Source organism: Drosophila sulfurigaster, chromosome 2R (genome assembly GCF_023558435.1).
Source record: "Drosophila sulfurigaster albostrigata strain 15112-1811.04 chromosome 2R, ASM2355843v2, whole genome shotgun sequence".
Taxonomy (NCBI): domain Eukaryota; kingdom Metazoa; phylum Arthropoda; class Insecta; order Diptera; family Drosophilidae; genus Drosophila; species Drosophila sulfurigaster.
In genome coordinates this window covers 24,954,699-24,968,576 of record NC_084882.1, presented here as the reverse complement: position 1 = coordinate 24,968,576, position 13,878 = coordinate 24,954,699, and the positions used below count along the sequence as shown (strand labels likewise).

Sequence of the window (13,878 nt, the reverse complement as noted above, 5' to 3'; positions counted from 1 at the left end):
AACTTTTATGCTCGGACAGAAGCAGAAATAATTATGATATCTGTAAAAGATTCAAAGAGAAAAAATCTTGATTACATCATCTTTTAAGATAATAAATCTTTTCTTAAGATTGACAAGCTTTCCTAAGACAAGATTTTCAAATCTTGGAAGTTGCGAATAATGGAATCTCCTTCCTTTCAACAGTTTATAAGATTTAATCTTATTTTAAGATTTAGCCTTTTTGGTTCAATTTTAAGATTTTTAATTCTTGTAACAAAATTTTAATGTTAGTTATATTTTTATATCGTATAATTATCAAAATTACGATCACGATTTTATTCTTGATTTTTCTGTTCAGGAAATTAATTCTTATAAAAGTTATCAGTTGACCTCCACTGGTCTATGCTTTGCCCCGTACAGGGGCAGCCGGTCCTACCTAACCTAACCTACCTATCAGTTGAACTGGGAGTGTAGCGCTCTCAATATTTTTGCTTATGCAAATCGTACGTTTTTGAAAAGGAAGTTATTTTAAAAAAATTTTATTCTGAAAGAGAGAATTGTACGAACCTAAAATCACATACTCATGGCATTACAAGCTTTCCTTATATTCTCATTCAGCCATGTGCCCCGTTTCCCGTTCCTCGTCGCATTTTCCACTTTCCACTTGGCAAAGTGAGTCAGAGTCAAACGAATGATTTTCCTTTCAAGGAACTCAATATGCGTGTCTGTGTTTAATTAAGATTGAGTTTATGTGTGCGAATGTGAATGGGATTGTGAATATGTGTACGAGAGTATATTCGTATTAAGCCGTGAGTGAGTGAGTGTGTATGTGTGTGAGAGTGTATGCGTGAGTGTATGAATAAATGTATGAGCGCATGCATTTAATTTAATTTTCATTTCAATTGATTCGATGACTTTACGTTTCATTTCACGTCTCGATGCGATTTCAATTACAATACTCACACACACAAACACATGCGAGCTCGAGAAGCAGAAGAGCCAAGGACAAATACGCACCTAGCTTCGTTTGAGGTTGTTTGTCAGTCAACCAAGCTGAATCTCAACTTCAACTTGATTCACGGATTTGCATATTTATTTACCCAATTCGCCAGACTTCGCAGCGATAATCGAAAAACCAGACAGAAAAGGCGACACTCGCCACGAGAGAAGAGAAATGACGAACGAGCTCATTAAGTGGCTGTCAATACAGCGGCAGCTGTCGATGATGGTCGATATGTGAAGGTGCACTTGAGTAACAAGATATGTACATATACTATGTGGTATGGCCAACAACTCTACTCGACTTAACAACCATTTTTATGCACTGTATTCATTTAATTACGCTACAACATGCATGAAGCCTACTCAGTTTATTATAACTCTTTATGAGAAGAATTTTTTACAACATTGCTTCACTTTAATTATCATCTCTTTAAGGCTGAATCTTTAATCTCCCGCTACTGTAATTTATCCATCAGTTTTGGCTTTTTACTGACTAGAAACTTTCCACAGTTTTTTGCATGGCTTCTACTCAGGGCCAGGCTTAAAAGTTTATCCACAACTTTCAGTGCTAAGTCCGTACTCCGAACGTGGCATGCCACAAAAAAGCAGCCACACAAGCTAGACACCGCTAAAACCACCCTCAACCCACATATTTGCCACACAGATTCAGTTATTCAGTTCACTGCTACTCCCACTCCCACTCCCACTGACACTGACTGCACTGGGTGCTTTTAACATTGCATAGTTTTGGCTGACATTTAACTTTGTCGCCATTGTTACGCATTTTTTGCTGCTGCTGCCGCTGCTGCTTGCAAACGTGATTTGCCATCCTTCGCCATCTAGGCTTTCACTACAACAGTCCCAAATTTTTTTCTATGCGCTGCTTTTGGCAAGGACGTGCTCTGCCTAGCCCCCGAACTCTCTTTCGCTCTCTGTACTTTTTTGGGTAACAAATGCAACGGAAAACCTATTTCCTTTGTAGGATATGAGAAGGAAAATGCTTGTTAGCGCCATACGAGTCACTCACTCTCTCTCTTTCGTGTGTGAGTTTTGCCAATGTCTGTTTGCGGAATGCCATTTGCCATTTGCGATTTGCATGGCACTATTTGTACAACCTTGAACTTGCTGCTACTTTTATACTATACTAGATTACAGAAGGTCGGTCGGTCAACGGTGGATGGGCGGGGGGCAGGTAATTTCAACTTGCAGTCACGTTAAGTCAACAGGGCTAATTTCGAAGCTGCAGCTGACACAAATGAGCACAGGGCCACACAATTTACAGTTAACAGTTGCTGTAGAAGATGACAATTAAAGTTGTCGCCCCGGCCACAGCATCGGCCAAGGGAGAGAGGAGTAAAACTTTTAATTGCGCATACGACAGGTGGAACATCAGCAAACAACAAAAAACAATTTGTGTGCGATGTTATCCATGTCAATTAGTGAAGTGAAATAAATTTCCAAATTTCTAGCATTTGCGATTGACAAGTCTTAAAAAAATATCGTTACTAATTAATACAACATTTATTTACGTAAGAGTCAGCCTAGGCGATGTCGAACCTGTGGCCAATGCCTTGTCTCAGTTGTCAGTTGTAAAATTGAATTCAAGTCCCCGTTTCGTTTGGCTTTTCAAAGATTTATAACATAGCTCCGCACGGACACTGGCCATGGCATGCCAATGGCCTCGTATTGATAAGCACAATGCCCGCTGGCCGATCGACTTCGTTCTGTGTATGTGTGTGTGTGTGTGTGTTTGTGTGTGTGCTATGCGCTGTGTGTCAGTGACAGTTACCGATACATATAACGACCCACACACACATAGCATATAGAGTATACTCTACACTCGGCACACAACGCTGGCGACAAACTTTTTAATCAAATTTTTTTAACGCAATTTCTTTTCCATACTTTTTTGTTCGACTCGCATACTGAGACATGCCGCTGTTGCATATGCATGCTCAATTGTGTTTGTATTGGCAAAGGACATGCTTTGTGATTTATACACACATCACACTCACCCACACACGCATACACTCATACAGACACAAAGCACACCCAGACATAGAGTGGGTGCGCCTGTAAGCAAACAACAGCTTTTTTTTTGATTTATGAGCGCTTTGGGTGCCGCCGCCGACGACGACAACAACAACGAGCAAGAGCGTTCGAGACAACAACAACAACAACGACAACAACAAATAGCAAAAGAATCGAACCAACAATAAAGCGACAGCAAAATATATTGAACTCAGAACTTTTAAGCAAGTTCAAACGTGCAAGTCAATAACAAAAAAAATAAAAAATCCGTGGAAAAAACGGGAGAAATAAATGCTAAATACGGATAAACCATAAGATAGAGCTAAAAACAATTCATTTCGTTAAGCTGTAAATAAGCATATTATGCTTTGAACAATGCACTTAAATATTGTGTGGAAAACTGTTTTTGTTTTTACTTACTTTTCAGAACATTGAAAATAAATAAAACATATAAATATAAATTAATCCTCTGAACAATTTTTTTTAGCTTGAAATTTTATTCATTGCAAAAAAAGAACACTCTTCAGTTACTGGCAGTTAGGTAATGTCTATTTTCTTAACGGAATCGTCAAATTGTTTATCGATCTTTATGACTCCCACTTGACAAAGACACAAAATGTTATTTATATATATGGTATAACATAGCACATGAATTTTAATTAAGCATGCCCGCAATTGCTGGCCCAGCTTACCGATGGTCTGGACATGTTTGCTCTGGGTTTTGTGAATGTCAGTGGGAATGAGATTGGCGCAGGCATGCTATTGGACATATGAAATTTTGATTGATGGCTCCCAGAACAGCGAGTGCACTATGGCTTTATCTGACTATCGATTGTCGCTGTCATAAAAACGCTAAAAAACAGAATAAAGAAAGAGGAGAAAATCCAGAAGCGAGGCTTATGCAAATCAAGACATGCCGCACACATCACATTGTTTCCCCGACGCCTGTATCGGTGTGTGTGTGTATGTGTTTGCCCTTCTCCACCCCTCTCCATCCCTGGTCGTATCCACACAACTTGTCAAAACTTGTTGTGCCTTTGATTTTCTTTTTTCTCTTTGGTGTTTTAAAGAAACGACTAGTGGAAAAAATATTGCCAGTGCATATTGCTTTCCGTTGTTTGGCAGCCGAGCACTTGCGGCACTTGCAACAGCCGAGTTGATTTTTGCATATTTTTTGATAGCGACGGCATTAGTCTCCAGTGGGTTGGCACATAAAAGCGCAGTTATAGACTGATTGTCGACACATACATTCAAACCACGTTTGCTATATAAGCAGTAACAGATGGCTTCGCACTTTACTAAAATACTAACATACTCACAAATACTCACTGTACTATATTGTGCAGGAAAAGAGGAAAGATTTATGTGAGTGAGAGTATTCTAAATAACCTGCAATTGGTCTTTAATGTTTGTATTTTACATTTTATTGATAAGTTACGAATGTTACTTGAATGAAATATTCATAAAATGAAATGAACATTTCGATTCTCTCTTTAATTGTAATGTATTATTACTATTATTTTTGTATAACATATCTACCATACATATGTATTACATATGATTTTTCATGTTTCATTATAATATTTTACTTGTTTTATTATGCCTACAATATACATATTTTCCCTTAGCTACTTCTTAAATTCGCCAAAGATTTTATTATACTGCATTTTGAGAATTTCGAACACTCAACTAGGCATAAGTTCGCTGGAGAAAACAATATGAGATGAGGGAGGACTTTTGCCGCATTGGTGTTGCCTGCAATAGAAACCACTGAAGTGGCAACTTTGAGAGGCGAGAGTGAACTGCACATTGTACACCTTGCGCATAGTTTTAGCAATAGGTATAGGTCTAAAATAATTGCCTGCACTTTAAGTGTGCCATTAGTACTAAATTACAGACAGCAACCAGCCCAGCCAGCAGCTACCAACAGCTGCAGCAAGCCAGCTAACGGCGCGGTCTAATTACGCGCCAAAACTGGAAAATGTGTAAAGCTGGTGGGAGAGAGTGCGCGAGAGAGTCTAGGGTAGAGAAAGGCATTTACCTGCCTAGCACCCATTCATGCATCCTCTCACTGCTTCTGCTCATCCCGCGTGGCATCAGCAGTAGCTGGAAAAGTAAAGTGCGCTAATGGCAATTAGAAGTTTACCGAGTGCAGTCAAAAATTGTAACGGCTGCCTCGCATAGCTGCATTATTGAACATTCTGCTAATTGCCGTATAATTATTGCAGTTAAAAAATTTAGCACGATATCCAGCTGCCTCTTTGAGCTGGCAGAGACAGACAGTGCCCCAAAAAGACCCGAAATACTTGACCGTATGAGCACACATTGAGCATAATTTGCAGCACAAACTCGCACATATTCATATATGTAAATTACGTATACGCAATGTTTGAGCCAAGCCACAAACATTTGCATTGACCCCAGATCGGACAATCCTGCAAACAGACAGCATTGCATCATGCAGTAGCTTCAGCTAATCTAAATATTTTGGCAAAATCTTATAATTAAGAAAAGCATTTTGGTTGAGTGGTTTTAATGAAAAACAAATACGGGAGTTTACACATACATGTATCTAAGCAATTCAGTTCCCATGGCCTACAGACATTCAACTGAGGCTTATGACAATAACCTCAACCTCTCTATTAATCTAATTTAAGGTTTTTTTAATTGCCGTATAAAGTATTCATTTTAAGTATTCGGTTGACAACCAACAACAAAGTTACTACAAAGTCAATAAAGATTGTTTTTAAGTATTAAATGCAATTAATAATATTAATTTACAACAATTGTTTGGCTCGCAATTGAGGTCGATTGAAAAAAAAAATGTATTATGCGTAGCGATAATTGACTAAACTTCAGTGCAACATCAAATCCTTCAAGAAATGTGTCACGCCATAAAGTATGCAACGTTGTCGACTTTCGAGCTGCTTATAATTACGCCTTAATTGAACCATACCTTCGTCGTCGTTGCCGTCGTCGTCCACGTCTACGTCTACGTCGTACTCTCCATCGTTTTCTTCGTTCCCTGCCACAACTCGCACGTAAGCAAGTTAATGATGCAATCGTTTACAAGCCTTTGACACGACATTCCCGGGTTACGCCCGATTGCACCCGGAACTTAATTTGCAATCTGTTAAAGTTTTGGACTCATTTTTCAGGCATTCAGCGAAGGGATTTCAGACTGAGACAGAGAGAGAGAGCGAGCGAGCGAGCGAGAGAGAGCTATAGATTATCTGCATGTGCATAATCTGGCACAAGTTTATTAAAACATTTGCATGGAACAGTTTCAGGTTTGAACCAAAGTCAGTAACTCCTAGCTTATAACTGGCAACTGGTAATTTAGAGCCATCTGTTTGGTCACGCCCACAAATTGTATTATATGAAATATTTTATTACAGTCAAAAAGTTGAATATATATGCAGTTTTTTGGGTGGGCTGGGATGCACATTAACCCGTTTTGTTGGCCGGGCTCTAAAGTTACCTTTTTCAAACTATTTAGCATAACGATGGGGGCTCATTATGAGGCCATGGGTCCAACGGTCGGTCCTGACAGCAAGCCAACTTTATTTGCACCATGCATTTGGCTCAACCGATTCCAGGGCCTTCCTCCCAAAAACTGTTGGAGTAGGAGGTGAAAACTGAACGTTGGCGTCCTGGGCGCCAGGCACGTAAAATATGCGCAGTTGTACACGGGTAGTGTATGCCAGAGATCACTTGACTATAAACGAGATTAAAAATTCAATTACGTTGGAGTTGGAAGCTGAACCTGAAACTGCAGCGAGTGCACAGCGCAGCGAATGGGAAAAAAAACGAAAAAATAAAATAAAAATCTAACAAGCGAGCCAGAAGTTTTTCCGAACAAAAAAAGACAAACGCCCTGGACCTGGCCAAGTGAGTTGCTTTCAAGTCAAAGCGTACGCCACACGGAGTATAGGAAGCTGGACGCAGGAGCACTAGAAGTGGTCAGTGCCGGCGACGTTGTCGCAGCCAACGGAAGTTGACAACAATTTATGTGCCTGAAACGGATACAATTTACAAGCCGGGCGCGGTGTATAGTACGTGTAACTAGAAGGCAGCCACCAGGTATATGCAACCATAGAGGAAACGATTCAAGAGGGAGAAAGAGCGTATGGTGATGGGGCACATTGGCTCTGCAGGTGTGGCCGGTGCAAACTTCAAACGGAATTTTGTGTGTGAGTACTTAGTGCAAAGTGGCCAGTGCGACTTTTTCGGCCACCCGGTTGTTAGTGGCAACTCCCACACCCACCACAGACCAAGAGAGAGAGAGAGAGAACAAGACACCCAAAAAGCGAGAGAGAGCGATACAGAAAAAAGCGAATGTAGCATTTGAATTCAGTTTCAAAGTTAAAGTTGATAAAAAGCCAGTGATTTAGGGGCACATGTTCTGGCAACAACCGACACATGTAGCACTGTCAACCAAGCGTAAGGCAAAAAAAAACGAATGAAAAGAAAAATAAATTCGATACAAAAACCTGTCTGCAATTAAGATAAAGTTTTGACTTGTTAATTTCCATCAACTTTCCCAGCTCAAACGAACTGTGAATAAATTCAGCAACAAGAATATAAACAAACGAGTGAGTGCTGTGTATAAATTCATTGCATTCGTTTAATATTTTTCAATGTCAATTCGATTAAAGTTACGTATACGCACCAAACAAGCAACCGCTGTGGGCACTTTGCTTCAATTGCTTGTATTTTGTTTGTTCCAGAGCTATATGCATTAAACATTTCCCACACATGCACAATCTAAATTAAGCGCGCTACTTCACAGCAATTCATTGAGTAGATTGATTAGATTAAACGGGTTTTTAGCTTCTATATATATTTAGCTTGAATAATGAGTTTATTTATGACATGTTATAACATAAAACTCGTTGATGTTTATTTAAATTTTTAGATTGATTATTTGTTTTTTTCTGAAATAACTTAATTTTTAGTGTTTCATTACTTTTTGTTTACGTATATTTAGTAAATGTATTATGTTTATTCGTAGATAAGCAGTCGATAAGAACTATCTCATCTATTCTCGCAGCTTTGTACTACTTAAAGAAGGTCAATTACCTTTTATCTTGGTCTACAAAATTTCAGTATACAAACCGCTTTTCTATTCTGCTTATTTATAACGGTGCTTTTAAAGTTTTTATTGTGAAAACATCTTATCAGACTGTATGACCCCAATAAGTGACAGATAATTTCACAATACAGCAATTCAATTTAATACGATTACTTAATTGGTAGCAACTATACAATTGATAACAAATTGATAATTTGATAAAATTAAATGTCCCTAATGCTTCTTTTGCTTATCAGTTCGTTTTGGTTTTGTTGCAAAGACTTTTCTAAGCAGCCAACAGCTCAGCTTGACCAGCACAACAAGTGCTAGAAGCGGCAGACCAAGTAGCACCGCAGAGGTATCCCAGCCATGCAGTTGGAAGAAATTCAAATCTCGCGATGTCGCCCGCATATGTGGAGCTCCCTTGTGACGGATCACGTATTCCGTCCACCAAACTGCACGTTCCAGCGATGATTCTGGCTGATCGCGATAGCGTTCTGAGATGAGGGCGGCAGCATTTCCATAGCTTGGCGTGGTTAGCAGAGTGTTGATGGTTTTCTCCAACTCGGCCTGCTTTAGGTTCTGCAGATCCAATCCCAGACCAAAGCCCATGCGCTCGGCGCGTTTGACATTCATGAACTGATCGTAGAAAACGGGCAATCCCAAAATGGGCTTGCCAAAGAATACACTTTCAATGGTACTCAGAAGTCCACCATGACTGATGAAAAGCTTAACATTTTTGTGAGCCAGAATGTCGGGTTGCGGGAACCATTTGCTGAGGAACACATTGTCCGGCTTGTTGGGCATGTTGTCATCCTCAAATTTCCAAAGTACACGTTGCTTGAGACCTCCAAACACTTTCAATAGAGTATCACGCGTTTCCTGTGGCAAATCTTTGCTCTTCACATTCGATCCCAATGAGAAATAAATGACACCATCACGTGAACTCTCAATAAACTGTTTGATATCCTCCGGCAGTGGCTTCGGCTTGTGAGCAATGTGAAGTCCGCCTACTTCAATCATGTTGGGCAAATAGGGTCGTGGATAACTCAGAGTAAAATGCTGGCCCAGTAACATGAAATCAAAACTATCCAAGACTTCATCGAGTGTCTTCTTCGCATTGGGGAAGTATTTGGCATACTGCTTTTCCATAGCTGGCGAGTGGATCCAGTAATGAGCGGCTTTTTCCACCCAAACTTCCCATTTGTTACTAAGACGTTCCGAAAATGTCATTGGATTCGAAAGAGGCAATGTGGGTAGTGGATTATAGGAAAGCGGCGATATATTTCCCATATGAAGATCAATACGATAATCATTGCCATAGCTTGAGAAGCCAATGAGCGATGCATTGAAATGTTGTGCCAGTCCAAATAAAGATTCTGTCTGCACCATCTCGGCCAAGACCACATCGAACTTTTCACCGGAATGCATCAGTTTCTGAACAGCTGGCTCAGAGAGAACACAATCACAGATATTTACAAGCATCTCTGAGAAGACTTTCTGTTGTGCCCAAATGCCAGGAACATTCATACCCGCAAGAATTTCTATAAATGAATAGAATATTGTAGTATTATTTTAAATCAAAATCTATGTTTATTACTTACCATCGTAATGATCATTAATTTTGGGAGCGAGTATGAATCTAACATTGGGAACAGGTTTGTTTTTAAAGGGGCTGATGACGGTCACTTCATGTCCACGGGCTGCCAATGCTTTGAAGTACGACTCAACAAAAATATACTGGGAGCGACCCGGAAAACCCAAAGTCAACAATATTTTCGCCCCCTGCGTCTGCGGCGCAAGGTGGAAAAGACCTAGCAAGGTCAGTAACAATAGCGGCAATAGTTTCATGATGAGCTTTTGTTTGTGTAACTCGTTTGATCTCACAACACCAACATCACATCATCAACTGAGCTCTCATTCGCTACTACCGCAAGTTTTATAGCGAATAACTAGTTGTCTCTCTGGCTCGAGCTTTTCGCTGATAAGCAAGCTTTCGGTTTGACGAAAAAATATGTCTAATCACGCTTACGGAATCTACCCGCTTGCAAAGTTTGCTGATCAGTTTTTTACTTGCAATCATGATGTCAGCTATTTTTTCACGGCATGGGCTTTGGTTATTAAATAGGCAAGAGTATGAAAGAGAGCGATTTAAATACTTTTTATTGTTAATTATATTGTGGGCTGATTAAAACAATTTGAAATTACCTAAAATACTGAAAGTATTTTATTTAATATCTATTACAAAAGGAATTTCCTTCAATAAAAGAATTGTAGATAAGATAGACTTAAAAAATTGCAAGCTTATGGGCAAACATTTCATCATTCATGAAAAACCTAATCGGATAGTAACCCATCAGGCGTTAGTCTTCATCAGCTCTTATCACATCATTATTTACCTTTTATCAGCAGTAATAAAAACAGCAAAAGTTCTCCAAGTGGAAACATGCAGAGAACACTTTAAATGTTAAATCAATCACTACGTGAACTAAAACATGAATTTTGCCATAAGTACATTTGAAATTAGCATTCAAGACGCTCACGCATTGGCCAGTCATTTACAAAGTAATTGCGAATAGTAATAAGGCAAGTTCTTAAAGTTGATCATATTTTTAAAGAGCTTGTGAAGACGAAGACAAAAGTGCTAGGTAAATTCCCCAAAGTGAGTGCGTGCGAAGTGCAGGCCAAACAAACGAAGGTAAAGCAGGCAACTAAAAACAAAACGCAAAAACAGGAAACAGGACGACACAAATACCACACCAGACCACACCATAGGGACCATCGGATGGTCCAATGCAGCAGTAGGCGGCCATCTGGAAGTGGGCTGTGGCCAATGCGCGTGAAACTGGCCAAGCAGAAGAGCTGTTGCTGTTGCTGGAGCTGTAGCATCCAACGATGCCTAAGAAAAGAAACTATTTGCTTAAGCGACGGTAAAGGACCTTGTCCGGGTTTCCTTTCGCCAGCAATGCCAACAGGAAAAACGAAGCAAAAAAACAGAACACAAAATAACGAAGAACAGAAAAAAACAAAATATTAAACTTTTATGCTCGCAAAAATGTTAAGTGTATGTCCGGCGGGAAAAATTGTTACTGTTAATTTATAAATAAGGTCGAGCTGTTGTGGGTAGCTGATGGAACACCCACACACACACAGCTCTTCCACCCTCATGCTCATTCTTGTTCTTGTTCTCATCTTCATCCCAACCCCTGGCATCCAACGGAGTGGTCTATTTGTTTTCACTTAAATTTTATTTGCCTTCTTGCGCACATTTTCACTCCTTTTTCACGAATTTTGTGTTTGCGTCTTGTTCCTGTCGTTGTTGTTGTTGCTGTTACCGCTGCTTCTGTGCTTTCATCTGGCCTTTTCTTTTGTCGCCTATTATGCTTTGCCTTGCCTTGTTACTTAATTCAATTAAGTTGCCTGATTATTTTCACCAAAAAAAATAAAAATAAATATGAATACAAAGCGTACCACAAATTTAAAAGGGAATGAGTCTACCTTCTTCTTATGTTTTGGTTTTTTTTATTCTTCTTGTCCCAATACGGTTTACAATTCTTTTTATGTTTTTCTTTAATGGAATCATTGTTATAGACGAGCGCTCTACAAGTGCTTAGGGATGAGTTTTTTGTCCATTGTCGACTGTAAGTCACTTATATAAATATCCACAGTTAAAAAAAGGTGTCTTTAGCCGCATGTGGCCAACTTCCTAGCAACAAGTTTAATCAGAAGAATAACTAAAAGCAACAGGATGCTTTGAGGAATATAAAATGAAGAAATAGAGACAGCAAGTGCTGAATTTTATGATCAAGTGTCTGGACTATTATTAGCCAGGCTTATGTTGCTAGGAGTCCAAGATAAAAGATATGGCTTCTACAGCTGCGCTGTTGACAAGGCTTTAAGCATTGTTTGCAACAAGCATTTGGCGCACATGTCTGGCCAAACACAAATAGCAATAGCAACAGCAAATAGCAAAGACAGCAAAGTCGGCAACTACTGGCAAAAACAACTGAGGATTTTCAAGGAAAATACCCAAATGGCATTGGAACAATTTGTGAATCAACGAAAATCATTTTTCATTTGTTTTCATTTCCGTTGTATGATGCATAGTTTGTCAGCTCTACCCAAGTGCGTGTGTGTGTGTGTGTGTCAGACTTGACAAAATGTTAAGTGACAGTTGCGTGTTGCATAGTCTGCAGTTTCAGGTGTAACTGAAGCTGCATACTGTCAACTCGCTCAGGCAGATACAATTCTTGAAATTTCTGATAGGAACAGAAACTAAAGCAAAGAAGAAGATAGAGAACAGAAAAAAAACTAGAAAACGAAATGCCAGACAACACTGACAATTGACTTTTATTGCTGTTGACAGGCGAACGGATTGCACTGGGCATTGCATTGGTAAGATGCAAGTTCAGATTCCCCAGTAGCGACTTTGTCAATTCCCAGCTATTACGTTTTACTTAACATTTCAGCAAATTACGCACCATTGTCTATGGCCCGAGAGTTGAGCTCGCAGCCATCCAGTTGCAATTTTCCGACATTTCCTTTTATTATTGCTCACTTTTTTTTTTGTTTTTTGTCTTTTCCAATGCGGACGCATTGACATTTTTGAAGGGGCGTTGCCTTTTTGGCCGGATATGGACAAGCACCCGTGCACTTACGCCAATGACAATTGCATAAGCACAATTTCCGGATTTCACAAAAATATCTAGAGCAAGATGATGGCATTGGTGTTGCCAGCAAAAGCTTCCGAATAGCTCAACCTAAAAGAACAAATTAACTACATCAAGTCGCGTAAAGTATACTCTAATTTCGTTTGTAAAAATTATATTTTGATATTTTCCACAGTGAAATTAATTTTGTTATGTTATTTAAAATAAATACTCGTTACTTTATAAAATAAGAATTTTTTAAAAGAAGAGTATATTTTTAATCTAATTTTTCTTTTCAGAGAAAGCACACTTCAAGCAATATTAATATTAATCTAAATTATTTCTTTGCTTTGATATTCAGCACTATATTGATATTGTTTCTTGGTTTTTTCTCTCAAGTAAGTTGTAAAACAAAGTAAAGTTACTCTCAAAGTAATTGGAATCACTTTTCTCTATATTACTTGCAACAGGAAATTAAAAAGCGCTCTTGCTGTGCAATGACTATGACTATGAACTAGTCTGTGTGTATGTGTGTATGAGTGTTTGTGTTTGTGTAAGACCTTCAGCCTGCAAGTATGCTACAAATTTATGCGTACGTCTTAATCAAGTGTGGATGCTACACACGGCGGCGGCCACAAGTATGCTGCAAATTTATGTGCATCGTGTTGAAGGTGAACTAAGAACAAGAAATAAAGGATGCCGAACATGAGCCAAAGTAGCATAAAACTATACTTGCTGCCTTTGGGGCGTGTAAGAGGCAGTTTGCTTGGCTTAAAGCAAGTATTTGCTAAAGCACAATTCGCCTCTCATTGTTTCTTATCCATTTTTTGTTGCGCTCGACTGCGTCCGTACTTCAGAGACTGGTCTTCGTATCGGACCTCAAGCTCAGGGAGTTCAACGGCGTTCAGCTACAGTTCAAGAATTTTTTACGCTCGTTCGTTTTGTGTTCACGTTATAATCCATCCGGGGAATAATTATTGTGTACATACTCGTATTATGATAGTGGCATAAAAACCAAGGGTTTATCGTTGACTTGATGGACATAGGGCGCCATTCAACGAATGAATCCGCCAGCCGCCGGCGCCGCCGCCTTGAGTCGCAAGCCAGCAATGCGAAGATGGGCAATAAATTTGCGTATTTTTA

At 39.3% G+C, this 13,878-nt stretch overlaps 2 protein-coding genes across 2 annotated transcripts in view; one reads left to right on the top strand and one right to left on the bottom strand.

Annotated features, from left to right (window-relative positions):
- LOC133838951 (uncharacterized) overlaps positions 1-13,878 on the top strand; it is a 183,708-nt gene that overhangs the window by 60,757 nt on the left and 109,073 nt on the right. The gene's annotated exons all lie outside the window — the stretch shown is intronic.
- LOC133837933 (UDP-glucosyltransferase 2) lies at positions 8,226-9,997 on the bottom strand. Its single transcript, XM_062268847.1, has 2 exons — positions 9,691-9,997; positions 8,226-9,630 (listed from the first exon to the last, which is right to left on the bottom strand). The coding sequence occupies exons 1-2, from the start codon at positions 9,935-9,937 to the stop codon at positions 8,321-8,323; spliced, it is 1,557 nt and encodes a 518-aa protein (XP_062124831.1). The 5' UTR covers positions 9,938-9,997; the 3' UTR covers positions 8,226-8,320.

What these genes read in the sequence shown, in the direction of transcription:
- LOC133837933 (XM_062268847.1), bottom strand. Translation starts at nt 9,937, where the DNA reads ATGAAACTATTGCCGCTATTGTTACTGACCTTGCTAGGTCTTTTCCAC. An exon ending in AATTAATGATCATTACGATG is followed by an intron (nt 9,631 to 9,690) that starts GTAAGTAATAAA and finishes ATTCATTTATAG; the next exon opens with AAATTCTTGCGGGTATGAAT.